The 21701-nt window shown below is 48.8% G+C and overlaps 3 protein-coding genes across 7 annotated transcripts in view; all 3 read right to left on the bottom strand.

Annotated features, from left to right (window-relative positions):
- Positions 1 to 403: 403 nt before the first annotated feature.
- LOC310816508 (catenin delta-1-like) lies at positions 404 to 17116 on the bottom strand. 5 transcript variants are annotated; one of them, XM_083686749.1, is made up of 21 exons: positions 16576 to 16765; positions 11684 to 11826; positions 11305 to 11456; positions 9739 to 9807; positions 9268 to 9387; positions 8846 to 9111; positions 8240 to 8542; positions 7761 to 8001; positions 7319 to 7541; positions 6827 to 7019; positions 6608 to 6725; positions 6312 to 6468; positions 5397 to 5465; positions 5024 to 5151; positions 4674 to 4824; positions 4194 to 4386; positions 3805 to 4004; positions 3573 to 3614; positions 3332 to 3414; positions 3002 to 3101; positions 404 to 2565 (listed from the first exon to the last, which is right to left on the bottom strand). In XM_083686749.1, the coding sequence occupies exons 3-20, from the start codon at positions 11449 to 11451 to the stop codon at positions 3042 to 3044; spliced, it is 2763 nt and encodes a 920-aa protein (XP_083542875.1). In that variant the 5' UTR covers positions 11452 to 11456; positions 11684 to 11826; positions 16576 to 16765; the 3' UTR covers positions 404 to 2565; positions 3002 to 3041. The 5 variants fall into 5 exon arrangements, with proteins under 5 accessions (XP_083542875.1, XP_083542878.1, XP_083542876.1 ...); XM_083686752.1 differs by lacking the exons at positions 11305 to 11456; positions 16576 to 16765 and adding an exon at positions 16936 to 17116; XM_083686750.1 differs by lacking the exons at positions 11305 to 11456; positions 11684 to 11826; positions 16576 to 16765 and adding an exon at positions 16940 to 17116.
- A 1480-nt stretch (positions 17117 to 18596) lies between these two features.
- LOC310816638 (uncharacterized protein) lies at positions 18597 to 20310 on the bottom strand. Its single transcript, XM_083686891.1, has 4 exons — positions 19988 to 20310; positions 19815 to 19897; positions 19613 to 19706; positions 18597 to 19481 (listed from the first exon to the last, which is right to left on the bottom strand). Exons 1-4 carry the CDS (start codon positions 20277 to 20279, stop codon positions 18718 to 18720), a joined length of 1233 nt encoding a protein of 410 aa, XP_083543017.1. The 5' UTR covers positions 20280 to 20310; the 3' UTR covers positions 18597 to 18717.
- An 807-nt stretch (positions 20311 to 21117) lies between these two features.
- Positions 21118 to 21701, bottom strand: part of smtnl1 (smoothelin-like 1) — a 3631-nt gene continuing 3047 nt past the window's right edge. The window contains exon 5 of the mRNA XM_083686245.1: positions 21118 to 21701. This exon is cut by the window's right edge and continues 13 nt beyond it. Within this exon, the coding sequence (XP_083542371.1) occupies positions 21300 to 21701 (402 nt within the window). The 3' untranslated portion in view covers positions 21118 to 21299.

The raw sequence follows: 21701 nt of genomic DNA, 5'->3' as shown, positions 1-21701 counted from the left end.
TCAGGAGGTTGAACACAAACACTCATAAACTCATAGCTCTAGAAGGTGCCCACAGGTCATGTATGCCTATGGAAGATTACCCAGGCATGGGAGTCAGTGCTATAGGGAGGAACAGGGCAGACTCAAGTATGACACTAAGGATACACTCTGCACATGTCGAGGGCTATAGACACAATGACAAGTTTTAAGGTAAGGCGTGAAGAGTCAAAACAATGCAGTGGGAAGCAGACAGCATAGACTTAGAAGTACAGCCGCCCACAGAGGTGTTAATGTGTGTTATGTTTGTTTGAACGGTAGAGAATCAGGTTACCAGACAGCCAGACTGAGCCACTTCCCTTTAATTAGACGTGTTTATCCAGCTCAGTCTCTCTCACACATGCAATTAAGAACCACAACAATCTAATCTGGTCTGAGAAAAGATCTTTATTTTATAAAAACAGTATTGCCAGTTACATACTCATACTGAAAAAAATGCTAGTTTTCAGAGCCAAGGCAGGTATGACAGGTTTATCATTTTACATGAATAGGCAATGCTACAGAGCAACGATGAATGTGGAAACAATAAAAAAACAACAACAGTTGGTCTCTTTAGCCATTAAAAAGAAATTAGTGGTAAAAGTGGAATAAAAAGTAGAACAGTTTGCATAATGCTTTCACCCCACCACACCCAAACTCTCCCAAACCAGGAAACTATATTAAAAAAACAACACAGACACAATTTAAAATGAAAATACAAAAAAAAGAAAAACAAATAGATCTTATATACCAAAATGTGCTTTTTGTTTCTCCCCGTAGTATCTTACACTCTTCTCTCCCTGCTCTGTCAGTCCAAACTCGAGTCTCCTCTGAGTGATTAAATTCTCCCTAGATTAAAACTAGTTATCTATCTAGAATATGTCCCCACCCCCCTCCTCCCCCTCCCCCTTTTTCAACCAATCCCAATTGGTCATTAAGACACTGCAATAGCGCAACAGTGAGCGAGTACTGAGCTATAGCGTTTTTGAACCATTTCGTTAGGAAAGGACCGCTTCATTGCATCGCAGATCGAAATATATATATATCGCATTAGAACGAACAAGGTTCTCCGTTCTAGGAAATACATTCTCACTGCAGCGTTCTAGACGGTCCAGCCTAGGCCTCTGGGTCTGTGGCGTGGTTATGTATAGTAGTGTGCATGGGATGAGTTCTTAGTGTTGGGGCTAGTTTAATGTCGGAATGTCGTTGCTTGATGAGTACTGTAGTCTTCTGAGCGGTGGTGCTTTTCAACAGTGTGTGAACAGTAGTGTTCAGGCTACCTGCACAGCAGCAGCAGTATCCACACACTCCTGGGTGCATGACATCACACTCATACAGCTGGAACAAGCCACATAGACACAGGTGGGTTAAACACAGTAGCTCAACAAATCGTCATGTCAGTTCTAACATTAGGTAAACGGAAAAAAAGATCAAGGTATCGCAACACTAAAAAGGAGGCAGCCGGTACATCTGTAAAAAGCAACAAATGAAAAAGACAAAAAAAAAAAATTCTCACAGGAGTAGAAAACACAATGAAGCACACAATATTAAGTCCTTAAAAATAAACAACAGGGTTTTTAATGGGAATGGAGGACCGCACTTATCGTCCTCCACACACGTGCGCCAATGCGCACATATACACACACGCGGCGGTCCATAACCATCACTCACACACCACACACACACACACACACATCTTGTATGACACAAACACATCCAACTCTGTTTGGCTACATACAAGTCCAACCCCCCCCCCCCCCCCCTCCCCAACTCCAGCCAGAGTGTAACATAACTGAACAGAAGAGATGAAAGTAACTCCTATACAAAACACAAACATTCTGAATCTACGAGGGGCTGAGTCCTATTGGTCAATCAGCCCCTCATGGTCTCCTCACTCACCAATCCCAAATGGGGGGGGGGGGGGATTTTAAATTAAAATCAAACTTAAGAAGCATAGACACCCCCCCCCCCCCCTCCCCCAATCAAACAAGACCTCTTTTTATATACAGCATTTACCCTGCACAGTTACTGGGAACCATTTCACCTCAGGACGCGGGTGACGGCAGCAATCTGATTCACGACGGCAAACAAAATAACATGAAATGAGGATGAGGAAGATTTGAGCTGTCGACGGGGGGGGGGAACATGCGCACCGAGCCAAATGTTGTGTGTAAGTATGAAAACCATAGAACCAACAGAAATAAACAATGATTGTCAAACAAAGATGATTGCCTTGAGACAGGGAATATCATTTCAAATGAGAGAATATTTTTCTGATGCTACTGTGATCTTCATGTTTGATGTGTGTGCGTGCGTGCGTGTATGCGAGTGCACGGTATCACTCTCTGATTGCAACATAACCGCTTTCTTTGGATGCCATTCCTCATCTTCATAACCACTTTGCCTTGTGATGGAAGGAGAGAGAAACAGAAGGGGATATGAGAGAGAGAGAGAGAGAGAAAGAAAGAAAGTTTCTCTAAAAGTCCTCTCTTTAGTAGCAGTGGTAGGGCTGGGGCAGCTCACTCTGGGTGATGCACACTATCAGTTTTTCTGAGGAAGTAAAAAAAGAAAAGAAAGAATATATTGTTTATTTTATGCAATGTTAGGATTACTTCTCAAAAGGCACAACACAACGTGTACTCTCTTGTGCACACACACACACACTGATTCTTTGGTATAAGTATGGCATAGAATACACTGTCAGGATGCATAGTGCCTGGGGTATACCGCAACATCAGTGTCTATGATATACCATAACACACACTTAGAGACATTACCGCATACTATACCAATGTAAGCCTATTGGGTGTTGTACACTAGAGTACTAGAGTCCCCTTCCACTTAAAATCAGTGTTTACAAAACATCATATAGAAATACACAATTCTTCACAATAGACACAGTTACATTAAAGATAGATATAAGACACCAAGGAGAGAGAGAGAGAGAGAGAGAGAGAGTCCATGCAGGACGTGAGGTTAAACGTACCATGCTGTTACATGCAGAGAGGGGAGAGAGGGGAGGAGGGCTAACCATCGTAGGAGTCCAAGAGGGGCAAGGAGCCCTTTCTGCCCCCATACACCCCTCGCTGAGAGAGACAGAGAGAACAAGAGAACGAGAGGAAGAGAGAACGAGAGAGAGAGAGAGAGCGAGAGGAAGAGAGGAAGATTGTGAGTGAGAAGAGAGATACGTTAGTGAGTAGAGGTGGTGGTCAAAAGAGAGGAATTTTAAAAAGGTTAGGGAGAGGGGGTTAGTACAGTTCAGTGTGTTTTAGTGAGAGTACATGTACACACACGTGTGTGTGTGTGTGTGTGTTACCTGTAAAGTGTCTCTGTCTGTGGTGTCGAGGGAGTTATCCAGAGTGTGTCTCCTCTCCCTCTGGTCCAGTGTAGAGTAGGCTTCTGAGAGAGAGAGAGAGAGAGAGAGAGAGAGAGAGAGAGAGAGAGAGAGAAAGCCCAAGTTAGCAGAACTGCGTTAGCACATCTAAACGACAGCTAAATCCCTCATGTCATAATAGTTAGCGTCAAGGCTACGTGACAGTGGTACTATGGATGCTCACCAGGGCCTAGGTCATTTAGTGGAATCATGTCTCTTTTCTCCCCTGTTGGAAAACAAGACAAAAGGCCACAAAAACATTTTAGGCTCTCGTTATTCCTAAATATACTTTTGAGCTTATTGTGCTTTAAAAAGCAGAAGCAAGTCTAGCACTTAGATACAATTCCAACCAATATCGAATAAAGCTGTATCCAATCAAAGAGTGTGTGTGTGTGTGTGTGTGTGTGTGTTCTCACCTTTGTCCAGCAGTGGCAGGGTGCTGTCCTCGTAGCTGCCGTTGCTGCGGCTGCTGGGGCCGTTGCTGGTGGCGTTGAGGTTGACGGCGAAGTCAGTCTTCTTCCAGCCGTCCTTCTCCAGGGGCTTCCGCAGCTCCTTGTGGCCCCAGACCAGCTGCAGCACCTGGCCCGCCCCGCGCACCTCCCGGTCCGAACGCTTACTGCACGTCACACACACACACACACACACACACTCTCGGTTAGGGACCAACGCACACATACACACACAACCTCTGACAGGGCGCAACCTCTGACAGGTTTTGACGCATAAATTAACACACTCAGACTCGCACACACAGGAACTTTTGACCTATAAAGTAACACACACACACACACACACACACACGTACCCGTCCTTGTTGATGAGCACCAGTCTCTCGATGCCCTGGGAGGTCCGGAGGGTCTTGGCAGCCTCCAGACTGTGGCCCAGGACCTCTGTGAGCGTGCTCAGGATAGACACCACCGTCTCCTCAGACAGAGGCCGTGCAGTCTGGCTCTGGTTCCCCGGCAGGTCTGCCACCAGGTGGGGCACAGCGTGCTTCCCTACGGGAGGAGAGGAGGTTCAAGCAGTACCACCGGACAATGAAAGGCTCTGAAAAGTGTCTCTTGGTACATTTATGACACCACAAATACAGATATCAGATCAAATATCTGTATTACAAAATGGAAGAACAAAATGGCCTCCCTCCTCCCCATCGGTGGAACAATCTCATCCTCAATGTTTGTCCCTCGCTCTCATCCTACCCCAAAACAAACCCTGTGTTTGTGGCCGTGGTCAACGTCCAGAAAGGCATAGAGCGGTCCGACCAGACCTCCCCACGCGGTCTTACCCAGCAGCTCGCGGTTGCGGTTGTCGATGGCCAGGTTCCTCAGGGCTCCGGACATGGCTCTGACCACGCGGTCGTTACCGTGGGACAGCAGCTCGGCCATCATGGGCAGGCCCTTCTCCAGCCGTACCGTGGCCCGGATGTACCGCCCGTACTGAGGGAGGGAGGGAAGGAAGGAGGGAGAGGTGGAGGAGAAAGAAAGAGAGCAAGAGGAAAAGGGAGAGGTTTAGCATGATTAGACTGAGTGAGAAAGATAACTTACAGCTTTTCATCATCATCATCAACAATACGGCATGGCTGTGGAGAGGAAGTTCAGAGAAGAGGTCAAAGGTGAGTCCAGGCGGTCCACTCACAGTCCAACGTCCGGCACACAGGTTCTGGATGGCCCCGGCAGCCGCCTCCAACACAGAGGGGTTCTTGCTCTCCCTCAGCAGAGACGTGTACACACGCACCACCTCCGGCTGGAACAGCTGTTCGTAGCCTGCCACCACACACACACACAAATTAATTAGCAACATTTTCTTATTAGCTAATTAATTTGACATTTGCCTGTTCTGTATTCTGAATCTATCCTCTATGGGAATAGATTTAGGCCTCAAGAGACTCTCCAGTACTAGAGAGGCCAAACAGAATAACTACATCCTAAAAATAGCCACTACAATGTAGGCCTCTGGAGCATGGAGGAAACAGGGAGGAGGCATGGATCTGTTCGAGGCTCAGACTCACCTTTGGCGGGCGTGGTCCTCTTTGGAATGTCAACCTGGTCTGCACTGCCATCATCCCCATCCTTCTTCCCTGAGGGGGGGGAGAGAAAGAGAAAGAAAGAGAGAGTGAGAAAGGGAAAGAGAGAGCGAAAGAAAGAGAAAGAAAGAAAGAGAGAGAAAGAAAGAAAGAGAAAGAGAGGAGGATGAGTGAGGGGAGAAAACCACCAAAGATCTTACCATGATAGACATAAAAAAAAAAAAACAGACTGGGTGCACCCCCCCCCCTCATCTTTTCCAACAGATGCCGGTATGTGAATAGCGTCATTTATAGGACCATGCAAACTGGGTAAAATTCCTGAATAATGGTACTATTATGGAGCAGGTGTGTGAAGTTCCCACACGTCAATGCCCTCTGTGTTAGTGGGGTTAGGAGGAGCCAGTACAACAGCAGGTCTTGTTAGTGTGAAATGTGAGCAACATCTGAAGCACAGAACATTAACCCAGCAGCAGCTTAAAAACAACCCCAACAAGACAAGTCTTACCTTTGGCAAACCACTCATCTAGACAGGCCAGGAGGAAAGGAGGGCAGAGGAAGGATACAGAGAGGGGGGGAGGAGAGAAAGAGAGAGAGAGAGACGATAGAGAGAGTGAAAAACAGTCGCAGTATCCCAGCCACCAACAAGCACAAACACACCCATCAGAACCACAACCCAGCACCCACGCAGAACACAAACACAGGGAAGGATGAAGCTGTCCCTACACACTAATCTAAAAAAGGTCAGTTTTGCATTGTCCATCCCAATGGCAAAGGTCGGGATCGGGGGGGGTAATGTCATCGGACCCCTAGATCTGTGGTTACGGGCAACTGTCACCTCAAGGACAAGCGACAGAATACACACAGGTTGAACTTTCAACCCTGGGACGTCCCGGAACTAACCTTTGCTCTTCCTCGACCCGAAACAGCTGGCTTTGTTGGAGCCAGGGACGGGGCCCTGGTTTAGGGGCGTGGCCTCCAGGTAGCGCTCTGCGCCGGGAACCTCACGGTGAACCTGATAGGACAGATTCCTCAGCAGACAGACGCTGTTCTCGACCAACTACGAGAGAAAGAGAGGGGTTAGCAATGTCTCAAATAATACACCGTTTTAATGCTTAAAAAATTACTTTTGACCCATCATATCTTTTTCTAACATTGACCAGACCCAACCCGTGGGAGAGGAGAGGAGAGTTGAATACCTTGTTGTCCACATCTTTGAGGTTGATCTGCGATTGGACGATGTACATGAGCGAGTCCACCAATCCCGTGCATTCTCTCAGCTTCCGCCTGGCCTCGCTGCGCTCCGAACTCACGTTCCTGAAGGAGACGGAAAAGCCCTGCGTTAACGCTCTGTCCTGTTCGTCTCTCTACACAAACCGTCCTCTCCTCCCTCCATCCCTCCATCCCTCCCTCCCTACCTCAGACAGCCAGCTGTGTTGGTGAGCGCCGTCTCCCACTCCAGGTGACGGGGCTTGCAGCTCTCCTCCCCTCTGTCGCTCCCCCTCTCCCAGCCGGAGTGAGGCACCATCACTTCATCTGAGAGGGCATGCAGGGCGTGGTCCACGATCTCCATCTTCACAGAGTCGTGAGAGGACAGGTTCCACAGTGTACCTGAAATCAAACGTCATCATCATCATCATTATTATTATGGTCTCTGTGATTGTAGTTATATTGTAGTAGTAGTATATAGTTAGTAGTAACACTAGAGGTACTGGTAGTTGTTTTACATGTAAAATTGCCTGTGCGGTCCTGGTATTGGCAGTTCTATAGTATTACTAGTACCGTAGTAGTAGAAGTAGGAACAGTAGTAGTACCTGTAATGGTATCTGTGCGGTCCTGGTATTGGCAGTTCTATAGTATTACTAGTACCATAGTAGTAACAGTAGTAGTAGTAGTAACAGCAGTAGTACCTGTAATGGTATCTGTGAGGTCCTGGTCCCTGGTCTTCCTCAGTAGCCTGACTAAGGCCGGGATGCCGTCGCAGTTCTTGATGGCGATCTTGTTGTCGTGGTCTCGTCCATAGGAGATGTTCTTGAGCGCCCCGCAGGCCGAGTGGTGCACCTCCTTCTTGGGGTTGTCCAGCAGACACACCAGGGAGGGGATCCCCTTCAGACGACGCACGTCAGACTTCATCTACATCAAAGATAGAACAAACAACCTTTTAGAAGGCCCGCGGCCAAACCTTTCACAAACCACCGCTGTACCCATCGGCGAAGTGTGTGTGTGTGTGTGTGTGTGTGACCTTGAAGGTGAGGTGCTGTAGAAAGGCAGAAGTGCGTGTGTGTGACCATGTCGTTCTTGAAGGTAAAGTGTTGTAGGAAGGCAGCAGAAGTGTGTGTGTGTGTGTGAGACCTTGTCGTTCTTGAAGGTAAGGTGCTGTAGGAAGGCAGCTGCGTTGGTCTTGACCGGGTCCAGGCGGTAGTTGAGCATGGCGATGACCTCAGGAAGCTCCGGCTGTCTCCAGGAAGCGGGCGGGCCCTTCCTCAGTGTGCTGTCCAATGAGGCCATGCTTCCTCTCTCCATCGCCATGGAGACGCCCCAGGCGTAAGGGTCCACCCCTACCATGTCCCCGTCCAACGTGTCCTCGCAACTCCTGAAGGTCGGAAAAGGAGATTGAAAGTGTGTGTGTTATGACGTGTGTTTGTGAGGACCTGTGTGTGTTTGTATGCGAGTATGAGTTGTGTGTGCATGTATTGGTATGCATTGGCTAGACATCTATCATTGTCATTGTCTGTGTGTGTGTATGTGTGTGAGAGTGTGTGTGTGTGTGTGTGTGTGAGTGAGTGTGTGAGTGAGAGAGAGAGTGTGTGTGTTTTTGTGTGTGTGTGTACCTGAGCCTGCGTCGGTCTATGGTGCCAGGGGCTCCTCCCAGGCGTGGCATGGTGCCGTACCCCGGGTGCATGGGAGGGGGCGCCATGCTGTAGTCCATGTCGTCGTAGCCCAGGCTGCGCTGGTCGTCCTCCATGCCGTAGTGGCCTCCGTGGGGAGGGTAGCGCATGCCCCCCAGCTCCATGGCACTGCCCATGCCCCTCACCCCGCGGCCCACCTGGGGCTGGGCAGCGTACGGGTCCAGGCTCTGCTGTCTGCTGGGGGCTCGGTACCCAGAGTCCAGGGTCCGGTATCCGTCTGAAGGCCTGAGAGGAGACAAGAGGGATGAGGAACCTGGAAACAGCGTTTAGCTGAACGGGATTTAGCTAAATAGCATCGCCGCATTTCTGGCAATGCGCTTTAGAGAGATGGCAACAACACACATTGATATCACACACACACACAGATCTCTCTCTCTCTCTCACACACACAGATCTCTCTCACACACACACAGATTTCTCTCTCTCTCACACACACACACACAGATCTCTCTCTCTCTCACACACACAGATCTCTCTCACACACACAGATCTCTCGCTCACACACACACACACACACCTCCCCCTCACCTGTAGCGGTCGTCCATGCGCGTGCCTCTGCTCAGGCTGGCGTAGGCATCAGAGGGGGGGGCGGCCCGGTAGTCTTCGTACCCCCCCGGGGGGCCGTAGTGGTAGTTCCTGGGGACGGTGGCCGTGGGGTAGTCCTGCCCCCCTGCCTGCCTGTAGGGACGGTCCAGCGTGGCGCTGTACCCGCCCATCCCCGTCACAGACAGGCCCCCGTCGATGGACATGGCGTCAGAGGGCAGGACGGTGCGCGGGGGCACCACCTTCCTCACCTGAGGAAGAGGAGGGTCAACCAATCAGGAGACTGGGTCTGTCAGGGTTTACGGAAGTGTGATACGCACACAAACCCACCTACACACACGTAAGACATCTTTGCAGCGGGTGCTGTAGGAGTGAGTGAGTGAGTAAGTGTGTGTGTGTGTTCATACCACGTTCTCTGACCGCCGTGATGTTCCGTCATCGGAGAAGACAGAGTGTGCTTCCTGGGAGTCCTCTTCTGGGGTATAGCTTTCATCTAGAGCGCCATGGGCTGGGTCCACCATCCTGTACTGCAACACACACACACAGTGTTACACAAGGCATTACCTATATACACACAGAATTAAACACACCCACACAGAATTACCTATATACACACACACACAGCATTACCTTTATACACACACACACACACAGCATTACATATATACACACACACACACACACAGCATTACCTATATACACACACACAGCATTACCTATATATATACACACACACACACAGCATTACCGATATACACACACACACACACACACGGCATTACCTATATACACATACACGGCATTACCTATATACACACACACAGCATTACCTATACACACACAGAATTAAACACAGGCAGACCTCAGTACACACTCACCTGTGTCCCGTTTATGTATGTCTCACTCAGTTTCAGTCGTTCTATGTCTGCATCCCCTAAACGCCCGTTCTGAGGGGGGGGGGGGGGGACAAGACAACCGTCAACACTCAAGACTTCTCATATGACCATCAGGATGGAAACCACCCAAACACAGCCCACACTAAGCAGGCCTACGGCCACTGAGTCACTGACCCTGTTAAATACTTCTGCCTCCCTTTTTCGTGGTAATAGTTCCATGACCAAATATGACCAAACTAAACTAAACCAGCATGGCTCTCACTGCTTATTTCATTTCCTGAATTATATGAGTTATACTTTCAACGAAGGGAAGGATGCATAGGAAATGTATCTTAACAGCTGGGCCCGGGGCCACAACTTTACTCTGAACGGTACTTCTACGTGTCATGCCTTCTACGTCCACCAGGTGGCAGACATCAACAACAGAGATGGGAATTCAATAGAAACAAGGTTATTTATTTGAGATACTAAAGCTGCCACTGTTACAGCAACAGTCAGTGTCGTGCGTGTGTGTGTGTGTGTGGTCATCCTTCTTTTTACAAGGTGAATCCAATCGAGGCGATACAAATCTCTTCTCCAGAGGACACCTGAACCAAGAGGCAGCGGCAGGACAGTCATGAGACAGGGTGAGACCAACCAATTAGGCCTGCTGGAGATAGGACAGGCCCAGGCCCAGACCCTCCTGCCCTGACCCCTGTCAGCTTACATTTAACACACGCCAGCTGAGGAATCCTGCATCTGCACTTCATAACCTCAACTTCATGGAAACACCATGACATGACGCAACATTCGGAGACATTGTAAAGCATGCGTGCGTGTGTGTGTGTGTGTGTGTGCGTCTATGCATCGTGCTGGTATGCATGCATGACAATTGACAGCATTCCATGTACAGCTTTGACCACAACATGCCCGGATGAAAAAACAAAATTGACAGAATTCTGTGAGAGGCCCAGAGAGGTATGATGGGGTGGTGTGTGTGTGTGTGTATGAGTGAGTGTGTGAGTGAGTGTGTGAGTGAGTGTGTGAGTGATGGAGTTATGTGGAGGTGTGGGATGGGTTACTCCTGTCATTTTAAAGCCGCTGAAGAATGTAAACAGAGACGTTTGCATGTTAGAGGATGCGGGTTGACAGACAAGACAGACAAGCATGCGCACACATACACACACACACACACACACGCACACACACACACGCACACACGAGCGCTGGTGGAGAGGAGCAGGGATGGAGGATTGAATTAAGGGGATGATGGATGACGATGGACGGAGAGGGGGGTGATGGAGACCTCCCTCTGGATAGAAAGAGTAAGCGTATGGAGGACGGGCGGGCGGGTGGGCGGGCGGACGGAGGGGGGGAGGGATGAGAGCCACGGTATACGGCTGGATGAAGAGCTGAATAAACGATACAAGCACAAGATGAAAGGGTGGGAGGGCGGGGAGGGGAGGGGCAGGCTGTTGACTTAAGGACGGTGCAGGCAAGTCTTTTGTTTGGTGTTGGGGGGTGGAGGGCGGAGGGCGCGCGGGGGGGGTAACCTGGGGGGGGTGTTACCTGTGTGTGGGGGAGGGGGCGGGACGAGGGGCTGGGGAGGCCCACCCTCCTCCTCTCCTCCTCCAGCGCTCGCGTCAGCTGCTCAAACTGCACCTCCTGCTCCCTCACTGACTCCAGGAGAGCCGCAGCGCTCTCACACTGCTCCATACACACTACAGAGAGAGAGCCGTTACGCACGCGCACACACACACACACACACGAGAGAGAGAGAGAGAGCCAGCCGAAACACACCACACACACACACTACAGAGAGAGTTGTTACACGCGCACGCACGCACACACACGAGACAGACAAAGAGAGAGCCGAAACACACCACACACACACACACTACAGAGAGCCGTTCCACACAGACTTTCCAGAGACAGCCTTTATACACACCTTCGGTGAGGGCCGTGGCTTTGGAGAAGCGGTGAGAGGTCAGGCCAAGGTCAAAGGTTGAGCTCTAGTTGCAGGAGCTCATGGGGAGAAGGTCACCAAACCACCAAGCCCAGAAAGAGGGAGAGGGCAGGGCAAAAAATAAACTGCTGAAAGTGACAGAGACACAGAGAGAGAGAGAGAGAGAGAGAGAGAGAAGGAAAAAAGTTGAGAGTGGAGTGTTATAGGTAAACAGTGTGGAGCTTGTTGTTTGCTAAACAAAAAACACTGGAATGCTGGAGCTGAACGAACACACACACACACACACACACACGCATGCAGGCAAGCACACACGCACACCCCCAGGGGATCACCCTCGAGTCCAGACACACCTATATTTACTCTCTACTCTGGCCCAGAAAAGTGCTGCAGTCACAGCTACTCGTACGCAGAGGAAACGCTGTCAGCACAGCGAGAAGAACACCAACTCCCATGAGCCATCTGTCCTCTCCCATTTTTAAAAGCCCTTCAAGTGCTGCCCGTCTCACCCATCCTCCCTCCCTCCCTTCCTGCCCCCACCTTTTTATTCTCTCACTCTCTCTACTATGTGGCAGGAGAGAGAGAGAGAGAGAGAGAGAAAGACAATCGGAGACAGACTGACTCAGCCCCCCCCCCCACCCCCACCCCCCACCCCCTCTCGTCTCCTGATACCAGATATCCAGCAGCCTGTAGTTCCTGTGAAAAAAGGTGACTTACAGCAAGGCTCCACACACAAACAAGCAAGCACAGACACACACCTGTCAAACCGGTTTGGCGAGGGAGGGGCACGAGGTGACCAAGTTTCACGGTGCCTTTCTGATTTTTGGTCTGTGTCTCTCTCACACACACACACAGACACTCACACACACACACAGACACACACACACACACACACACACAACCTCGAAGAAAGAATAGTGAAAGCAGACGTTTAGGGGAAACAGGGACCTGCATTTACACCTCCAGCAGGTGTGTAAGATTGAGCGTCATGCCCTGCAAAGTGTTGTCACAGGGTAATAAGGTGAACAGAGGTGGATTATGTTGAAAGCCGGAAGGGGAGGGGGGGGGGGGGGGGGGGAGTATGACGCACAGTTTCACCTGTGTGGTTTTGTGGGTGAGGGAGAGAGAGAGAGAGAGAGAGAGAGAGAAAGGTAGAGGCAGAGTGAAAGAAAATACAGAGGGGAAGATAAGGCCAGACTGGAATGTGGTGACATCATTCAGGACTGCCCCTTAAACAGTGGAAATGAGACCTGTTAACGGCCGTGTCTGCTCCCGTCTGAGACTGTTGACTCACACATACACGACAGTCAGCTACACACACACACACACACACACGCAGTCAGCTACACACACATGCACACGCAGTCAGTTACACACACACACGCAGTCAGCTACACACACACAGTCGTCATCTGGGACAAGCTGATTCCCGCTCCCCGTCTTTCACTTCGCTACTCCTGCGCAGGAGTGATATACGGGGGTGTGAGAAAAAAGGAGGGAGGAAGGCTGGGGGAAAAATGGGATGACAGAAGGGATGGTGAGGTCAAGAGAGGAGGATTTCATGAGAGAGCTTCAGGCAAAGAGCCACGGACAGTCGGGAGGAAAGGGATAGGCACCAATGACATGGCGTATACACACACACACACACACACACACACACACAACTGTTAAACTGGTGGAGAGCCCACAGGCAGCATCCCACCTGAACAAACGGCTGTCCTGTAACACATGCCCTTGTATGGGCATACCCAGGACAGGAGCACAAAACACATAACCTCTATGAACTGAGGGGAGACGCAGTCAGAGAGAGAGAGAGAAAGAGAGAGAAAGAAAGAAAGAGAGAGAGAGAGATAAGGAGTGTTGAATAAAAGATAAAAGCGCAGCTTGCATTCCTCACATTGTGTTGGGTCAATTCAGCTCACAGACACAGACACAGACACACAGACCTTGAGACAAACAGTAGTCGAGGATTCTGTGTTCCGTATAAACCCGCTCACATCTCAAGGCAAGCCTCCGGGTCAGAGTGACCCACCCACACACACACACACACACACAGCTAACATTCCAGTCTCATCCCAAACGCACACAATTATTCACAGATAATAAAAACAAAACACACCATATAATTATTTATATACGGTCATGCATGTCCATAAATGGAAGTATAACTACAATTTCTTAGTGATGCGTATTTTGTGTGTGTGTGTGTGTGTGTTAACCACAGAGAGTAGGGGGAATGCGCAGCTGTCAGTTTGGGAGGCCAGCGGAACAATGAGAAGTTTGTGTGAGTGAGCGCAAGTGTGAATGAGTTGGAGTGCGGTCGAGGCGGTGTGTGTGTCTGTCTGTGTGTGTGCGCTGTGTACGTGCGCATAGGATTTTAGGCTGCTCCACAAATTCGACCTGCTCCTGCACACATCCCCACCCATAAGCAGGCAGGCAATAAGTAAGCAGTTGTTGACTTTGGCCTTGACGCCAATCGGAAGTCAGCTGCGAGTTTCGTTGAACAATGAAAACATTGCACCCCCTCGCGTCTACCCTTCCGCCTTCCCTCCACAGCCGCATCCTGAGAAACAGGATGTTATGGATTCTCCATCAGGGATGAGTGGGGACAAGGCTACACCTCACCTCACTTTGGTTAGCCATTAGAAAGCCATTTGCGCTCTGGCCCACAGACTACGGCCGACCGCTCCAGGCCATTTCCCCTATATCTAATACTCAAATCTATCCCGGTCCCCCCATCCCATCTTGAGCTTGCCAACTGTATCGTATTCCTTTCTCAGCCCTCCGACGCCCAGTATTTTGTGTGTGTGTGTGGGGGGGGGGGGGTCATGGTTTTGGGATAAGGTGTCTCTCTCTCTCACTCACAGCTCTTCCTCCTCCTATCAGTCTGAGTCTCCTCCACCTCCAAACTCCCCTCCGTTATGTTGGGGGGGGGGCCAATCAACCCTCCTCCCATCATAAGAGCCAGTACCAGAGGACGTTACAGCTGCAGCCAATGACAGGGGGTCATTCTATCGCTTCTCACTGATGTGACGCCTATGTCATCACAGCGGGGACATGGTGCCTTAAGGAAACACGCACACACACGCACACACATCTGATAAAGCACTGACACACCACGAGTCACATCGCCCTGTCTGATTCTCCAGCAGTCAGTCAGTGTGACTCAACCCAGTCAGGAGATATCAGAAAGCACACACACACAGTACCAAAAATGGTAGACAAAGCACCACACTGAGCCTCTGCACCTGCATCACCAGCCAGTCCCAGAGGGAGAGCGAGTCGTGACACAATGGAGACAACCATACATGTCTATCCATGGCTAATGTTAATTATGTTGGTGTTTGCCGATAAGTATGGGCAATGTCATTTGTTGGTAATGAGATTAAGGCATTAGACTGCAAATCCACTTATATCCTAATAAACACACACACACACACAAACACTGCCCAAGCTGTCAAAATACACACACACACACACACTTAACCTACAGACCTCAAGAGATAATCCCAACTGGTAAACAGCACTCATGTGCCATCACACACACACACAGTTTATCTCAGCACCTGCTCCACCTGTACCATAGTGAACAGTGAAGCTCTCTGTAAGATCCACCTGAGACGGTAGAGATCAATCACACCTGATCCTCTAACACCTGCATAGGCACCACCCACGCACACACACATCTTTTAAACTAGTCGGACAAGACCCATCAGCACTGTTACCTGCTGTGATCCTAGCACATACCTTCCAAAAGCCTTTCCAACGAACGTTGGAAATTGAAATACAACATCTATGCAAGAGATAAAGGCCTGCCTTCTTATTCAAAGCACATGTCATCAGTTAACCCTGCCCAGCCCTTTTCCTACCAAAACAAGTTCACTCAGGACCCATCCAACAGGTTATCTGACAGGGAAAATCACCTGTGGGAGAATTCAACTTGAAGACCACCCCACCCCACAAACTCACACACGTAACAAGGGATTAAGAAAGGCTAAGGCAAGGACCCCAGAGTTAAAAATGAAGAGCTGGGGTAGAACTGATCGTGACTGAGCATGTCCTACAAACGGATGAAAGATTGACCTTGGATCAGTGTTTAGTTACAACTCAAGCAAAAAGCTAAGTTAGCTGCTAACCCCGTACCTGTGGTACCTGTGTATGTTTGTCCCCCCCGGTGTTGAATTAAGTCGCCTGTCCACACACTAAAGATACTGACAAAAACGATTGAACACATGTAAGAAAGCTAAAAAAAAAATTAACGTATGGAAATATATATCAGAGAGTGGATTCGGAGTGGAAAACAAGTCGTTAAAAACCCTGCGGGCTCGAATGCCATCCTTTGCGGGTGCCGCATTGAAAGTCAGAAAAAAAAGTTTCCTCGTCAGTAAGACTCAGCTGATCAAAACAACAAACCCGGGGTCCATTGTTTCATAGCATCGGGCATGTTTGCCGGTCTCCTGGCGAAGAAAAGCATCAGCTTTATATTGCAGTAGTAGGCATAACAAAGCTTCAATTGACAAGGAAAACGACGTAGCAAGAAAAAAAAAATTCAAACAAAAGATCAATGCATGCCCCCATGGCACTGTCAAGCAAGCTAGCTAGCCAACTTCAGACACCACGAATCATCCCGAATCGAAACAGCCCAGCTTCCTATCCCAATTTAGCTGGCCTAGTCATCTTAAAAACGATCTGCTACCTACAACTACCTAGCTTGGCATCTCATGGCTGCGTATGGTGTTCTTCCTCACCGCTAGCTGGTCACAAGTGGATTAGCTAGCTAACCTAGCTTGTTTGGCTAGCCTAGCTAGCTAGCTACTATTGTTGCTTTTAACTCTTTAAAATCAGCACACAAAAGGCATGAAACAGCGAACAAGCACTTACAGATTCACCCAAACCGTCTTTGTTGGTATAGCTAGCCGGGTTTTTTTGGTACCGAGTTGGTTAACAGGTCCTGGTCGTAGCCTTGATTATAGACTGGCCTAGCTACTAGTCTGGCTACATGCCTCCTCCTCGCGACAGTGGCCGGGCGAAATTTGGGCGTTTAACGCCACACACTCACACACACACTCACACATTCGCGCGCGCATACACATACACTCGCACGCACGCGCGTACACACATTCACACACAGAGAGAGAGAGAAAAGTCCTGCTGATCTGACCACTCCTTGTCGACGCTGCAGCTAACGAACGGCCATATAAAACACACAGCCAAATAATAATCCTCTTTTCGAGAACTTACCGATCCGTGTCGTTTTTCCCAGGCCCTTCCCAACAACGTCTCTATTTTCGTGGCTTTTCCCTTCTTTCTCCTCCTTCTTTCCTGGTTTGTCTGTCGGTCAAGCCCGTCGGGAGCGAGGCGTCATCGGGACGAATGAGAGAGGAGGAGACTTGGCCCGCTATCAAAGAGAGGGCGGGCACAAGAGGCGCATTTACCGTATTTACTGACGGGAGTTCTCCCGAAAACATTCCCGCCCGAGTACAGGTGTGTCACTCCCTCCCTCACTCAATCACTCACTCGTTTCTGATACAGTCCGTTTCAGCACAGATGGTGTGAATTCAGCACTCATCAATTCAATGACTTATTGAGTCATACCCTACTGAAAGCCCCCTGCAAGACCTTATTCTGATGACATGGATACACGGATACAGACATACACACCACCTAGGCCTATATTTGATGTCATCCTCCCATTGATTGTCTGTGAACAGTGGGAGGAAGTTGAGCAACCCATGAAGGGGAAGTTTTGCATCCTACATACCCTGACACACATATCAGAAATAACCACCTAGATGTGTATCTATGCTCGTATTACAATGTGTCACCCTGAGTTCCCTTGCATTAGGCTGTATTATCATCATGACATTGCCCTTAATTAGGTGAGGTTGTGAGGTTAAGCTGGCCTTTATGTCCTTCATGTTTAATGGGGGGCAATTGTGCCTCATGCTTTTCTGCTAGTTCTCTTCAAAAGCGCTGGAAGCTTAGGTAAAGTCGAATGACAGGAATTCAGACAAACAATAGAAAACTGGGGTGAGGGAGGGGAACAATGCAAGGAATTTCCCCAATTTCCTGAATAGACCCCCACAATGGTCAAGACTCTCTAAACCGCAACGTTCCATATTGCAAGAAAGACAATACTGCCCCTTAGAGGTAAAGATGATACATAAATGATTTTGAATCCTGAGAGGATTCACAGCTAACTTTGAGACTGATTATTTGTTGCAAAATTATGGCTTAGTGAGAAAAAAAATATTATTCATTCAAAACAAAACACAGTTTATTCATTTGCGATGAAAGTCCATAAGTCCAAACTGCAGAACGTAAACAAAACTGGAGTTACTTTTGAAGACAGGCGTGATTGTTATGATTTCGAGCAAAAGAGAGTCAGCGCGGTAGATAATTACCAGTAAATTACACAATTTACCTTACTTGCAAGCTTCGTAAACCTTGTGCAAAGTCAGAACGTATTTACCGTTCGTTAGCTACCGCTCAGATTCACTTTTGTTAGCAATCATAACAGTCACGTTTGTCTCCCCAAAATGGACGAGTGTTATGTTTACATTCTGCAGTTTGTGACGCTACTTCCGGACTTCCATACTGTTTATTGATAAAGCTTATTGATTAAAAAAAAAAAAAAAATGAATGAAGGAGAACCTTATAGTCAAAAAGGTAACTTCTACTCCAAATCTTCGTACTGTATGTGCATCTGAGAAAGGGGAGACAGGGAGAAAGAGAAAGGGAAAGAGAAGGGGAGACAGGGAGAAAGAGAGAGACCCTCTCTATGACAGTTGAGAGGAGAGAGGCAGACAAAGAGAGAGAGAGAGAGAAAGAAAGAGAGTACGCTAGAGGGACAGGGAGAGAACTTGTGTGAGAGAGAGAGAGAAGAGGGCCAGACATAGTTCCATTCTGGGGCTGGAGTGGGACAAATATAAAAGAGCTAAACAGAGAAAGAGAGAGAGAGACAGAGAGAGAGAGAGAGAGAGAGAGAGAGAGAGAGGCAGATCGTCAGTGCCCTCCTCTCAGTGGATGACCATGTGTCTGCGCAGGTTGCTGGGGTTGTTGAAGCTGGCGCCACAGTGGGAGCAGCTGTAGGGCTTCTCCCCAGAGTGAGTCCTCAGGTGGATGGTCAGGCTGCCGTTCTGGGTGAAGCCCTTCCCGCACAGCGAGCACACGTACGGACGCTCCCCTGTGTGGATGCGCATGTGCACGTTCAGCGTGGTCTTGTTGGCAAACGTCTTCCTGCACAGAGTGCAGACGACGGGCCTCTCTCCCGTGTGGAGCGTCCGGTGACACATCAAGTCCACATGGCGGGAGAACCTCTTCCCACAGTCGGCACACACCAGGACCTTGGTACCGTGGGGCATGTGGTGGTGGTGGTGGCGCTGGAACTGGCTGGTGTAAATGGGTCGCCGCACACTACTGGGTACCAGGGTCTTTGCCGGGGTCATGGCTGTGGTCGTGGCTGGGCCACCTCTCCCTAGATCCCCTCCACAACCCTGCACCCCTTCCATGGATACTCTTCCCCCAGTGTGAGAGCTCAGCTGTGGGTCATGGTTGACGGCGTGACCGGGCATCAGAGCAGGCAGACTCTGCAGTTCTGGGGCTCTGAAGAGCAAGGAGTTCTCTGGACCACACCCTCCTCCATCCAAAGGTTCCTGCCCTTGACCGTGACCACAGACACTGACGATGCGCGGTCCTTCGTGACAGAGACGGGAGATTGGCTCCAGCGGTGGAATCGCCATGGCAACCACTTGCACGTCCTCCTTGTGGATGTTGTCCTGACCTGTGACAAGCAACATCATAATAATACAGTCAGATTCATACTGATAGCTATGATTAAATCCTTTGTGAAAGGTGTGTGTTTGTGTGTGTTACTGACTGATAATCATCATCGCCACCACCTCGCCCACTCACCTGCATCTGGCACACGTCCTCCAAAGGTAACCTCAGGTCCCTCCTCTTCCTTGATCAAGATGACATCTGGACAGTTGCTCTCCACATCTGCAGACTGCGCAGACAGACACACAAACACAGACACACACACGCAGTTTTGAAACCTTGCTGCCAGTGCCTACTCAATGAACCGTTACCCGCCTTCATTGTGAGTCAAGTTTACCTCTTCGTTTTGGAATGTGGGACTGCCCTCTTCTGCGACAGTCATTGGGCCATGAGCATCGTCCTTGCACTCTGGTGGTTTGTCTATGAGGGAGAGCAACGGGAAAAGTTGATCACAACCCGGTCAACAAGCACTCACCACCGTCGGGGTATCTTATCACAACTTCCGCCTACCTATTTGTTTTGCCCGTGGTCTACAGAAAGCTCTGCCGAAAGAGAAGCGACCTCCCCGCGGCGCGCTACTCCTCTGAAGCCGCAGGGTGACCAGCTCACTCTTCATCACTCGCATCCTCATCCTCAGCGCTTCGTTTTCTTTGTAGCTGCGAGAGATCTCTAACTGGAGACCTACCGAGCTCTCGGAGAAGAGTTGACTGATCTCGATCACGGCTGCTCTCGCAAGCACCTGCATGATCGATTCGAGTTGTGTCTGTAAAGACAAATGAGACGGCGGCACGTCTGTTGACATTATCTGCAGGTTTAATCAAAAGATAGCTGGAGAATTTGAAAAGAAATACAGAGAGAAGCATCGACTGAAACAACGGGTTACTGTACAAACTGTACACACAAACGCTTCTTCCGGTGAGGCATTTAATGACCGTAGTTCTACGAAATGGTCCGCAGATTTTATTTGGCCGAATTCGCGGAAAACTGCTATCATGAAAGAAGAAATAATCCTGGCCACGGACACACTCACGACTGTGTAGACAACATTTGTTTGGAAATTATTTATTTTGGATAACCCCAAGTGATCTTATCTTGTTCATTGATTGATTCAAGATGTGTAAGCCAAAACGTTTTAATTAGTGGATTAACTGATAAAACACACACCTTTATAGCACATAACAATATTAGGGACAGACCACTGGTCGCCCAACCCCCCTCTCCAGACAAGCAATGGGCATTTCTGAAGTAGGCGATATTGGAATTTCATGCCCTGTTGACAATCCAATTTGTACAGTGTCATTACTCAAACCGAATGGAATAAGAATGTAATTGTTAGTCTAAGATCATCTGTTCATGAATATCATCATCGTTGTCATACACCGTTAAATTATTTTCACATTCAGGGTAGAGGATGAACCCAATGGCATCACCCGATCATGGGGCAGCAAAGCAGTTGAGTTTCATAAACGATCAATTCAATTTGAATACAGAACATATAGAGGGAATAAACCATTACACAATAACTTCAAGTTTTATTTTTCTGTGCACAAACTTACACAACACACATGATAATAATGGGGGAAAAACACAGCATATTAGATCAGCATATGAAATGTTACAATTTACACACTTTAAAAACTGAACATAGATTTTCAAAACCTTACAAAGCCAGCTTTTGAATATAGTAATGTGTCACTTTAAAACTATGCTTAACCCTAAACCTCTTATTCCAAACTGTAAGACTTACTCTATGATGTGCTAGCTTACGACAAGCCTTTCTTCAGCTCTCCTTTGGTCTTTTCAATTTCTTTGGATTGTTAGCTTAAGCCTGTGCTCCAACTAACACTCCATCCTCTTTTTCCTCTTTCTTATTCACTTCATCTCCCTCCATCTGTGAACACTCTGTGCCATTCCCCTCTTCCCCAGTTCTCTCTTTCTCCATGCCTTCCTCTCCCTCTTTCTCCTTCTCTTGTTGACCATCTATCCTGTCATTTTCTACTGCCTCCCCATCTTCCTTCTCTGTGGGGGTTTCTGTCATCTTTTCACTGTTCTCCTCTCCCTCTGCTGTGCCTTTTTCCTCCTCTTCCTCCTTTTCGCTGTCCTTCCTCTTCTTCTCTATTTTGGAGAGGTGCTGACAGAGAGCCTGAACATAGGTGAACACACACAGCGGGTCCGGCTTGTTCCCCATCAAAATCATATCAGCCACCTCCACCAGGGGGCAGCA

This window comes from Argentina silus, assembly GCF_951799395.1.
Source record: "Argentina silus genome assembly, chromosome: 15".
Lineage (NCBI taxonomy): Eukaryota > Metazoa > Chordata > Actinopteri > Argentiniformes > Argentinidae > Argentina > Argentina silus.
This window is presented reverse-complemented; position numbering and strand designations above follow the sequence as displayed.

Coding starts and splice junctions, on each gene's coding strand:
- LOC310816508 (XM_083686749.1), bottom strand. CDS start 11,451: ATGGAGCAGTGTGAGAGCGCTGCGGCTCTCCTGGAGTCAGTGAGGGAG. Junction 4,825..5,023: donor TGTGTGCCGGACGTTGGACT/GTGAGTGGACCG, acceptor TCCCTCCCTCAG/TACGGGCGGTACATCCGGGC. Junction 3,415..3,572: donor ACTAAATGACCTAGGCCCTG/GTGAGCATCCAT, acceptor TCTCTCTCTCAG/AAGCCTACTCTACACTGGAC.
- LOC310816638 (XM_083686891.1), bottom strand. CDS start 20,279: ATGTCAACAGACGTGCCGCCGTCTCATTTGTCTTTACAGACACAACTC. Junction 19,707..19,814: donor CCACATTCCAAAACGAAGAG/GTAAACTTGACT, acceptor CTGTCTGCGCAG/TCTGCAGATGTGGAGAGCAA. Junction 19,482..19,612: donor AGGACGTGTGCCAGATGCAG/GTGAGTGGGCGA, acceptor TGCTTGTCACAG/GTCAGGACAACATCCACAAG.